Genomic DNA, 11,425 nt, shown 5'->3' with positions numbered 1-11,425 from the left:
TGTATTTTCATTTGTCTCCAAGTATTTTTTATTTCCTCTTTGACTTTTTTTTTCAGTGATTCATTGGTTGTTTAGTAGCATATTGTTTAGCCTCCACATGTTCGTGTTTTTTTGCAGTTTTTCCCCTTGTAGTTGATTTCTTAGCTTTTGTGGTCAGAAAAGATGCGTGATACAACTTCAGGTTTTTTTAATTTGATGAGGTTTGTTTTGTGGCCTAGCAAGTAATCTATCAGGGAGAATGTTCTATGTGTACTTGATAAGAAGTATATTCTGATGTTTTTGTATGGAATGATCTACACATTCTCTTAAGTCCATCTGTTCTAATGTGTCATTTAAGGCTAGTGTTTCCTTATTGATTTTTTTCTGTCTGGATGATCTGTCCATTGATGTAAGTGGGGTGTCAAAATTCCCTACTATTATTCTGTTACTGTCAATTTCTCTGTTTATGTCTGTTAATATTTGCTTTATGTATTTAGGTACTCCTATGTTGGGTGCATATTTACAGTTGTTATATCTTCTTGGATTGATCCCCTGATCCTTATGTAATGTCCTTTTCTGTCTCTTGTTGCAGTCTTTGTTTTAAAGTCTATTTTGTCTGATGTAAGTATTGCTATCCTGACTTTCTTTTGATTTTCATTTGCATGGAATGTCTTTTTTCATCCCCTCACTTTCAGTCTGTGTGTCTCTTTAGATCTGAAGTGAGTCCCTTGTAGGCAGCATATATACGTTTTTATATCCATTCAGCCACTCTGTCTTTTGATTGGAGCATTTAGTTCATTTACATTTGAAGTAATTTTTGATAGGCATGTAATTATTGACACTTTGTTTAATTGTTTTGGGGTTTTTGTTCCCTCATTCTTCTCGTCCCTTATGATACGATGACTATCTTTAGTGTTGTATTTAGATTCCTTACTCTTTTTGTGCGTGTATCTATTACAGATTTTTCGTTTGAGGTTACCATGAGGTTTATATATAGCAATCTATATATGTGTGATTATTTTAAGTTGCTGACCTTTTAATTTCAAACAAATTTTAACATCCCTGTATTTGTACTCCCCTCCCCTCATAATTACTGTGATTTTTTTTTTTTTTTTTGGCCTTGCTGCATGGCACGCGGGATCTTAGTTCCCTGACCAGGGGTGGAGCTTGTGCCCCCTGTCTTGGAAGCGCGGAGTCTTAACCACTGGACCACCAGAGAACTCCCACTGTGATATTTTTGACATCACCTTTTCTGTGTTTTTGTGTATCCCTTAACTGCTTACTGTGGATATAGATTTGACTACTTTTGTCTTTTAACCTTCCTACTAGCTTTGTATGTGGTTGGTTTACTACCTTTAGTGTGTATTTGCTTTACTAATGAGTTTTTTCCTTTCATAATTTTCATGTTTATAGTTGTGGCCTCTTCTTTTTTGCTTAGAGAAGTCTCTTGAACATTTCTTGTAAAGCTGGTTGGGTGCCGCTGTAAAACTTTTGATCTCTCCCTCAAATCTGAATGAGAGTCTTGCCAGGTAAAGTATTCTTGAGTGTAGGTTTTTCCCTTTCATCACTTTAAATATATTGTGCCTCTCCCTTCTGGCCTGCAGAGTTTCTGCTGAAAAGTCAGCTGATAGCCTTATGGGAGTTCCCTTGTGTGTAACTTGTCGCTTTTCCTTGCTGTTTTTAATGTTCTCTCTTTATCTTTAATTTTTGCCATTTTAATTAGAATGTGTCTTGGTGTGGTCCTTTTGGGGGTTGCTCTTGTTGGGATTCTCTGTGATTCCTGGACCTGAATGTCTGTTTCCTTTTCCAGGTTAGGGAAGTTTTCAGCTACAGTGTCTTCAAATAAATTCCCTGTCCCTTTTTCTTTCTCTTTTCCTTCTAGGGCCCCTATAATGCTAATGTGAGTACACTTGATGTTATCCCAGAGGTCTCTTAAACCGTTTTCATTTCTGTTCTTTCTTCTCTTCAGCTTCAGTGATTTCCACTACTCTCCTCCAGTTCGCTGATCTGTTCCTCTGTATCATATGATCTACGGTTGATTCCTTCCACTGTATGTTTTTCATTTCATTTATTGTATTCTCCATCTCTGTTTGGTGGTTCTTTATATTTTCTAACTCTTTGTTAAAAACTTCTAACTTCTCACTCTGTTCATCTATTCTTCTCCTGAGTTCTTTGATTATCTTTATGATCATTACCCTGAATTCTTTCTTGGGGAGATTACCTATCTCCGCTTCACTTAACTCTTCTGGGGTTTTATGTTATTCCTTCATTTGGAACACATTCCTCTGTCACCTCATTTTGCCTAATTTGCTATTTTTATTTCTGTGTATCTGGTAGGTTGGTTACATTACCCAACTTTGGAGAAGGAGCCTTTTGTAGGAGATGTCCTATGTGTCCCAGCAGTGCACTCTCCTCCAGCCAGGCTATATGCCATAGGGTGCCCACTATGTGGACTGCATAGGTCCTTCTGTTGTGTCAGGCTGACTACTGTGGGTGGTCTGGTGGGCGTGGCTGGCCCTGGTCCAGTTGGTTGCCTTTTTTCTTTTAATAATATTAGCATTAGCTGGATACGTGGTTTCCCAGCTATAGATGATATTTCCCAGCATCCCTTTCAGCTAGGTATGGCCAATGGGATGAGAGTAGAGGAGATGTGAGCCAGAGTGCCTGACCCTTCCCTGCCTCTCCCCTCCTTCCTGTGGAGGGCAGATGCAGTGCTGGTGAATTGGCTTCCACCATGCAAAGGAGGATGACACCCTAGGGTAAGGCAGAGCAACAAAGTGGAAGGAACCTTGATCCCTGGGTGACTACATGGAGCAGAGCTGCTCTGTCAACCAGGACCACTGGGCTGTTACAGGAGAGAGAGTTCTATCCTGTTTGACCCAGAGTATATTGGGATCTCTCTTATCAGGGTGGTTTAGCCTGTACCATAACGAATCCAGACCCCAAGCCTGGAGTTTCCTAGCCAGAGACAGCTGGAAGTGGTAGGAATTGTGTGAGATATGAGATTAGAAAACAGGCCTCAGTCCAGTGTTGGATGCTAATTTGCTGTGTGACGCTGGGTAGCTCCTCCAGCCTCTCTGGGCACCTCTACATCCTAGTCCACGTTATAAACTTGCCTCCAATGAGATGAGGTTCGTACAAGACACAAGGCTGGGCATTGTCCTCCAGCCCTCCCTGTGGCTCCTGCCCAGGAGTGCCTGCTGGTCCCGGGCTCCCCTGATCTCCTTCCCCCAGGGTTCCCCTTCTGTGTCCCGATGACTCTGCTCCAGCCCCTTGGCAACCCCTTGCTCCCAGAGTCCTGCAGCCTCCTGTCTCCTCCTCTCTGCTCCACCCTCTGGGAGGCAGGTCAGAACCCTCCAAGGCCCCCATTGCCTGGGGGATGGAGTCCTAAACCCTCGTCTGTCATCAAGGGCCCCCTGACCTGCCCCGTCCCTGCCAGGCATCTGCCCTCGTCCCACCGTCTCTGTAGTGCTTCATCCTCCTTGGCTCGAACTGATCCCTCTCAGCTGAGCTCTCAGAACTCTCTCTTCTTTTTTTCTTTTTTTTAATAAAAATATTATCAGGGCTTCCCTGGTGTCGCAGTGGTTGAGAGTCCGCCTGCTGATGCAGGGGACATGGGTTCGTGCCCCGGTCCTGGAAGATCCCACATGCCGTGGAGCGGCTGGGCCCGTGAGCCATGGCCGCTGAGCCTGCGCGTCCGGAGCCTGTGCTCCGCGAGGGGAGAGGCCACGGCAGTGAGAGGCCCGCGTACCGCAAAAAAAAAAAAATAAAAAAAAAAATTATCAAACCATTACCTTTGATAATTGACTTTATTTGTGGAGTTTTTTGTATACACAAAAATTCTAATTTTCGTATATTCACATATGCCTTCACATTCTTACATAGCTTTGGGGTTTGCAGTTTTAATTAAGAACCCTCTCTTCTACCTCAGGGTAGCCCGGATTTCACCCGCGATGCACGACTTGCCATCGTATCTTTCTCTCCTACGAGAGTTTAAGGTAGATGAGGCCAGGCAGCTTGTCCTCCTCCTTCCTGTGACCCCATGAGGCCTGGTACCTACTGTGTGCTCAGGAAAGAGGGGCTCTGGGTTCTGTACTAATGGGGGCCCTTTCTGGCACCGCACTTTTGCTCTCACTGTTACCTCACATGAAATGCCCTTCCCTCCTCTCTGCCTATCTAAATCCTATCCCTCTTCTAGAGCTAGTTCAAGGCCAGCTCCACCAGGAAGCCTGCAGTGATCACGCTGCCCGCCTTGGAGTTCCCCCAGCCCTGCCTGGGCTTCCGCAATTCCTGAGGCATGAGTAGTTTCCCCGGTGGACCTGGGGACACAGAGTCCCTGCAGCAGGCATGCTGTGGGGAGGAAGGGGAGGAGACCCTGGGAACCCAGGGAAGAGATTCTGGACTGGACCGGGCAGAAGAGTGTACAGCTCCACTCCAAGGGCAGGGGAGACTGCAGCAGGTACAGGCTGATCCAGCAACCTTAGGGCAGTGTGGACCCCGGCAGCAGGAATGCAGGGGCTGCTAGGGAATCTGGGAGGAACCCAAGGAAGGGATGGCTGCCGGGCTCTGAACTGGGGCCAGTCTCAGAAGGAGCCTGCACCTCCAGGGTTCCGAGGATGTGGCCAGGCTGTTGCTCGAGGCTGGTCTGATGGTGGCCAGGCTGCCCAGGGGGCCCACAGACCGGGCTAGCAACCTCAGCAGGAGATGAGGAGGGAGTTGCTGAGTGCTGGAGCTGCAGAGGCTGGTGCCAAGGGCTCTCTACGCAGGAGCTCACAGCCAGCCAGAGCTCGGTGCAGGGCATCCAGCATGGCTGAGGGGCCAGACGTCCCCTCTGAAAAGGAAGAGTGGGCAGCAGGGCGGGTCAGTCTGCTCATTCTGGCCCACAGAGCTGCTCCCCCGCCTCCCTGGGCCCTCCCCAGCCCTGTTCAGCTGTCCCCCCTCCTCTTGCTGCTCTCCCACTGAGGACCCTGGGGAAGGGACCTTCTAATGCACAGTTTCTGACCTCCTTCTTGGTGCCAGGGACCATTCAGGGCACTGGACATACCTGAGCCCTGCCCAGCAGTGCCCAGTGAGGCCAGCGAGCAAATGCTCCTCAGCCGTCTGTCTCCCCGCCAGCCTGTGAGGCCCTGTCAGGCAGGAGCCGGCCTTGCTCCTCCTGATTTCATTGGGCACAAGCTGGCACTGATGAAATTCTGCTGCCCTGAACTTTGTCTAAACAACGGGGCCACGTGGCCTAGTACTTAAGGGAGAGACCTGAGGTTTTGGCACGGCTGGCCCTTGGCCTCTCTGTGCCTCCGTCTTCCCATCTGTGGAATGGGTATGATAACAGCCCTTCCTCCGCAGTAAGCCCAGGACTGTGGGTGAGTCTAAACTGCCCACAGGGAACTGCCTGGCTCCCCTGGGGTCTGGCCACACTGGCTTCTGTTTGGCCTTTTCCCTGGGGTGTGTGCTCCCTGCTCTTGTCAAATAGCACCTCCAGCTTCCCGAAGCCTGTTCCTGAATGTACCCTTCGCAGGTGGGCAGGGCAGGAATGAGGTGGCATTTTGCAGCCCAGACACTTAGGACAGAGGTGCTAGGTCAGGATGCCCTCCAGCTGCAGCCAGGCTCTGGAAGATGGGGTCGGGGGCTCACCTACCATGTGCAGGGTCCCTGCAAGCGTCCAGTGTGCTCAGCAAAATCTTCCCCAGGGCTCTTTTCGATATGTTCTTAAAAAGAAATGGAGGGCGGGTGGCACTTGGTGGCCCTTTCGAGCTTCTGTGTGGCTCCCTGTGTCAGATAGTGTCCCCCTGCCCATGGTCCCTCCCTGGCCCCCACCCCTAGGGTGGCCGCACTGCCCATACTCTAGGTGGGTGATGGAGCAGCACGCAGGACCCGTTTCTTCAGAGATCACGTGCTTACAGATAACTGTCCTTGTGCCCAAGTAGGCACTTGGGAAACGACTGTGAACAGAGAGCCTCTTGATGCGTCAGCTCCTTTAATCCTTGAAAGAGCTTATTTCATTCTCATTTTAAGCAGTGAAAAAAGCAATTTGGGGGACTTCCCTGGTGGCGAAGTGGCTAAGAATCCACCTGCCAATGCAGGGGACACGGGTTCGAGCCCTGGTCCGTGAAGATCCCACATGCCGCGGAGCAACTAAGCCCGTGTGCCACAACTACTGAGCCTGCGCTGTAGAGCCCGCGAGCCACAACTACTGAGCCTGCATGCCTAGAGCCCATGCTCCACAACTAAAGAAGCCACCGCAATGAGAAGCCCAGGCACCACAACAAAGAGTAGCCCCTGGTCACCGCAACTAGAGAAAGCCCGCGCGCAGCAACAAAGACCCAACACAGCCAAAAATAAATGAATTAATTTTTAAAAAATTTTTTAAAAAAGCAGTGCTGAGAAAGCGAGAAATCTGCCCAAAGCCGCCCAGCTGGGAGATGGAAGAACCAGCATTTGCCCGCAGGCTCCATGGCCCAGAGCTGTGCTGGGACCACTACCCTCACAGCCCACAGGTGCGGGGCTGCCACTTGCCACTGTCCCAGGCTGTGTCACATCAGGCTGGGCCTCGGTAGCCCTACATCCTGGGCAGCCTGAAGCGCAGGCAGAGCCCACTTCAAACCCTGAAGACCTGTGTTCACATCCTACTTCCAGCTCATAGTGGCTGTGCAATCCTGGCTAAGTTAGTGTCTCCTAAGAAAAATTTTTAAATGGTTTGCTGATGCTATTTAGAAATATTGATCTCTGTCTTATGATTTTTTTAAATTGGGCACCTTGCCAAAGGATAACAATACTTTGCCTTTAGATTCTCTTCGGTATTCTATGTGGATAAATGTGATACATAATTACTAATCACTTTGTTTCTTCCTTTCTAGTCCTTACAGCCTTTCTTTTTCTCTTTATTTATTTATTTATTTATTTATGGCTGCGTCGGGTCTTCGTTGCTTTGTGCGGGCTTTCTCTAGTTGTGGTGAGCAGGCTGTAGGTGCATGGGCTTCAGTAATTGCAGCATGTGGGCTTAGTAGTTGTGGCTTGCAGTCTCAGTAGTTGTGGCGCACGGGCTTAGTTGCTCTGCGGCATGTGGGATCTTCCCAGACTAGGCCTCGAACCCGTGGCTCCTGCATTGGCAGGCGGATTCTTAACCCCTGCGCCCCCAGGGAAGCCCACATCCTTTCTGTTGCTTGTGCTACTGCATTGGCTAGAACCTCTACGTGGCACAAGCAGTGATGACAGGCATGCTTGTCTTGATTCTGATTTTTAGAAGGATTCCTTCTAACATTTCACTAGTAAGCGTGAGGTTTGTGAGAGGTAGTTGGCTGAGACTCCTAATCTGATTAAGGACGATCCCTCCTGTTCTTAACTTGCCAAGAGGTTTTATAATAAGAGGAGCTGTTACTGACTGTTCATCTATTGAGATGAACACGTGGTTTTGCTCCTTTTAATCTGCAGTGTGCTGTACTGTGTTAATAGATGTTTGATCTTGAATCATCCTGAATTCCTGGGATAAATCCAATTTAGTCATATTGCATTTCTTTAAACACTGCCAGATTTGGTTTACTAATATGCCATTTAGTATTTTTGCATCCATATTTGAATATGACATTAGCTTATCATTTTCCTTTCTTATTGTATTTATTGTCCTCTGGTTTTGAGATCAAAGTTATATTAGCTTCATAAAATGAATTAGAGAGCCTCCCCTTTTTTTGGATTAGCTTCCCTGAGCTCTTTCTACATCTGGAAGTAGAGATGACACCTGCCTACGTAGGGAAAGCTCAGAGCCAGTCTCGGACACAGGCTGGGCTCCCCAGCCCCGCCCCCCAAGCTCCTCCCCTGCCCTGGCTGTGCCAGCTCCCGTGAGCCTACCAGGTCCCGGAGCCTCTGCAGGAGCCGCAGCACGTCCTCCAGCTTCTCCTCCAGCAGGGACAGCCGCACCCTCTCTGTCTCCACCATCTGCAGCTCCAGCCTCAGGCGCTCATTCTCGTCCACCTTCTGCTGCAGCTCTGCCTGTGGGGACCAACCGGCTCAGCGCCTGCCCTGCTGCCCTCTGCCCCGTACTCACAGCACCGTCCCCAGGCGGGGCCCATGGCCTGCCTTGACCCTTTCACAGAGGTCGTCTCATCTGGCCCCCCAAGCCTGCCAGGTGGCCGGGCACATAGAAGCCCCACTGTCTCCCCAGGGATGGCAGCGAGGCCCAGAGAAGCTGAATGCCGGGCCTGAGGCCACACAGTGAGTCAGGCTGATGTAAGAATACACATCCTTCCTTTTCTGGTGGAAGGACTCCATCCTCCCTTCTCTTCTCTATCCATCTGCTTTTACTTTTTAAAGTTTTTTGGCTGCAAGCAACAAACCGATCTGGCTAGTTTGACCAGAAAGGGAATTCACTGGCAGGCTAGTGCCTTGTTCCCAGAAGGGACTGGAAGCTGGAGAACCTCAGGATGAGGCAGCAGAAACATCTCGAGCCTCTTGTCCGGTGCTGCAGCTGAGAACACTCTCCAGCCATTCCCCCCGCCCCCCCTCACTCGGGACAGAGAGCCCCAGGAGAGGGGCCCCACTGGCCCAGCCACAGTCACTGGCCCACCCCTGGCCAGGGCGCACTGACGCTGTTGATCCCATCAAAATACCAGAGGGTGGATGGTGGGAGGTCGCAGAATGTTGCATGGCCACCTGCCTTCCGAAGCAGGGATGGCAGGAGTGAGGCAGCCCCCTCTCTTAGCACCGATGGAGGGAAAGAGAAGCAGCTGAAGGCATGGTGCCATTGGACGTTCAGCTTCAGGCAGGAGAGAGGAGGCCTGGGAACATAGTCAGTAACTGAGCTCTCCAGACGCCTGTTTGAGATTTAATTAGAAAGGAGTGGTCGCTATGCCCTTTGGAACTGTATCAGATCACAGATACGTTTAAAAAACAAAAGAAAACAAAACAGTATGGATTTAGAATTTCAGGTATATAAATATAAAACTCTTTTATCAAAATCAGTTTGCAAAAGTGCATTGTGCTAGAGGGCTTAGGGAAATAATAACTTTCCATAGCATTCCATGCCTGATTACTATGGAACAGGGAAGTTGCCATGGTGTAGACAGACGAGAAAAACATGCCAAGTGGTCTTGTTGACATGGAGACACCTCTCTCGGTGTTGCCCGGCGCCACCCTTCTCCTCCACAACAAACTCACTAACTTTCCTTGAGGGAAGTGTCCCTCGTCCATTTCATCTGACTTTGATGGAGCTGCCAATCATGGGACCCCGCCCGCCTACCACGTGGGTTAGCCCTGGCACGGACGCATGACTGAGCCCGGACCATTGGAGCTCTTCCCTGAGATTTAATGTACTGGGCTATTATTGTTCCCCCGGGGTTTCTTCAGTGGGCTGACGGGAGCCTAGAGCTGCCTGTGGTCCTACCTTCCCGTCCCCCGCCACATGGAGCAGGCCCCTCTGAAGTAGGGGAAAGTGAGGTCAGCACCCAGAAAAATACAGAGCAGATAGGTGGAGGCGGTCTGAGTCCCTGCATCCATCTTAGGGAGCTGAAGTGCCTGAAGCTCGTCTTAGCTGTTCTTTTGAAACTGTTCTCCCAGCTTCGTATTCTAATAACTTCCTGTTTTTCACTCGAGCTGATCTGAGATGTATCCTTTAGCTTGCAACCAGAATATTCTTCATTAGACCTAAATCATCTTCTCTCTGAGTCTCGGTTTGTGCCTCTGGAAATGGGGCACAGCACTTGGCTGAGGTCCCTCAGTTCCGCCTGTGGGAGACTCTAGCATTGCTCCAGCTCTCAGCCTGTGGGACTCAGCTGACCTCCTCCCCTGGTGTCCCCAGGGTCTTCCCACTGCAGCCCTGGGTCCCCAGCTGCTCCAGCTCCCCCAGGGCACGGGCATGGTCGGCACTGCCAAAGTGGGTGAAGTAGGTCACGAGGTTCTTGGCCGTCTGGTCATCACACCTGCAGCGGAGGAGAGTGCCAGCACTGAGGGAGCTGCTTTCCAAAGTCTGCTCCAGCCTGGGGGGGGCGGGTGTTATTACCAAGTCTGTCTCCCCTGAAAGCTGAGCGGGGCTATGGCACCCCCTGCTCACCCACCCCCGCGGCCCCTTATCTCATCAGAGCAAAAGCCAGAGGCCTCGCCCCCTCTGCCCCGTGACCTCCCGACCTCCCTCCCACCCACCTTCACTCATTCTACTCCAGCCACCGCAGGCTCCTTATGGCCCCTCCTGCATGCCTCTGGGCCTTTGCACTTGCTGTTTCCTCTGCCTGGAATGCTTTTCCCTCATTTCCTTCAGGGCTCTGCTCAAACAGCACCTGCTCAGAGGCCCTCCCCTGCCCCGCCTCTCCCTCACACCTGTCACCACTCACTGGAACAGAGGCTCCAGGGCAGAGGGCCTGTCTTGGTTAATGCTGTTTTCCTGATGCCCCCAAATTTGTTTGGCACAGAGTAGGTGCTTAGTATATGTTTGTTGACTTAAAGGGTTGGTGATAACAATGACCCTGGAAAATCAACGGAACCTTACAATATCATTTAAAAAGTCAAGGCTGCCCCCAGTGGAGTACCTGCTGGGATCGGGTACCCGTGGGGCATTTTACATCCTCGATGGAGAATCCTCACAAAACCTCTGTCAGACAGGTGTTACTGTCCCATCTGAGAGACAGGAAGACTGAGGCTCAGAAGTTGGGCGACTTGGCCGAGGCGCCCCAGGTGTCGGGAGCAGTGGGTTAGGAAAGGGACTGATGTGTTGAGGGTCCCACTAGCGCTTCGGGGCAGGTCCTGGGGCCGCGGCCAAGGGAGTGAGAGTCAGTGGGGATTAAACCACCAGGAACTGTGCCTTGGCTCATCTCATTTCACCCTCACGCATGCCGGGCGCCGTCTTCTCCCCTCCCCCAACAGATGACGGGACAGAGCGTCAGAGGGCATGAAGGTGACCCAGCCTGGACGTGAATCGGGGGGGGTCAGCCTCCCACGTTCAGGGTCTGTCACTGCACGGAGGGGCCGCCCTGTGCTTCCAGGACGACTGTGAGAGCCCGGCGCCCTGGTGCCCGGTCCTGGGTGTCCTCACCGGCACACGCACCCACGCCCGCAGCTGGAGAGGCCGGCCAGCAGGGCCTTGACCTCAGCCGGTGGCCCCTGCTCCTGCTGCCACTTCTCACTGTCGTCCTCCTCGTCAGAGGCGGCCTGGCCCTCGACCGAGCGGAACAGCTGCTCATCCACTGCTGGAGAAGCACGGGCTGCAGATAAGGGACAGAGGGAGGGGAAGCAGGCAGCTCTCTGGGGGGGTGCAGGGGGGAGGGGAGAGAGGCCCTGGTGCCATCTCCCCTGCCGGTCCCTCACCGCCTCCGCCAGATAGTGGCTCTCCCACCCCCTTGGGCTGTGCCGTGCAGCCCCCTCCCGTGTGCCTGGCCCGGGACCCCCTCCCTGGTTTCACACGGGGACACTGGGAGCGAGGAGCCTTCCTCTCTTCTCTGCTGAGAAGCCGGGGCCCATCTGTGCC

The 11,425-nt window shown here is 51.4% G+C and overlaps 1 protein-coding gene across 3 annotated transcripts in view; it reads right to left on the bottom strand.

The window, feature by feature from the left end:
• Positions 1-3,751: 3,751 nt before the first annotated feature.
• The window catches only part of EFCC1 (EF-hand and coiled-coil domain containing 1), a 33,046-nt gene continuing 25,372 nt past the window's right edge, over positions 3,752-11,425 (bottom strand). Inside the window, exons 4-8 of one of the 3 annotated variants that reach the window (XM_073787773.1) lie at positions 10,994-11,162; positions 9,746-9,887; positions 7,822-7,962; positions 5,615-5,684; positions 3,752-4,810 (exon numbers count right to left, since the gene is read on the bottom strand). In XM_073787773.1, the coding sequence (XP_073643874.1) occupies positions 4,674-4,810; positions 5,615-5,684; positions 7,822-7,962; positions 9,746-9,887; positions 10,994-11,162 (659 nt within the window). In that variant the 3' untranslated portion in view covers positions 3,752-4,673. Of the gene's footprint in view, positions 4,811-5,614; positions 5,685-7,821; positions 7,963-8,651; positions 8,784-9,745; positions 9,888-10,993; positions 11,163-11,425 lie in introns of those variants that run through there. The other 2 variants (XM_033865528.2, XM_073787774.1) reach the window with 2 other exon arrangements.

The sequence above is a fragment of the Tursiops truncatus genome, chromosome 10, assembly GCF_011762595.2.
Source record: "Tursiops truncatus isolate mTurTru1 chromosome 10, mTurTru1.mat.Y, whole genome shotgun sequence".
Taxonomy (NCBI): Eukaryota; Metazoa; Chordata; class Mammalia; order Artiodactyla; family Delphinidae; genus Tursiops; species Tursiops truncatus.
The sequence above is the reverse complement of the archived record's forward strand: the minus strand, read 5'-3'. Positions and strand labels throughout refer to the sequence as shown.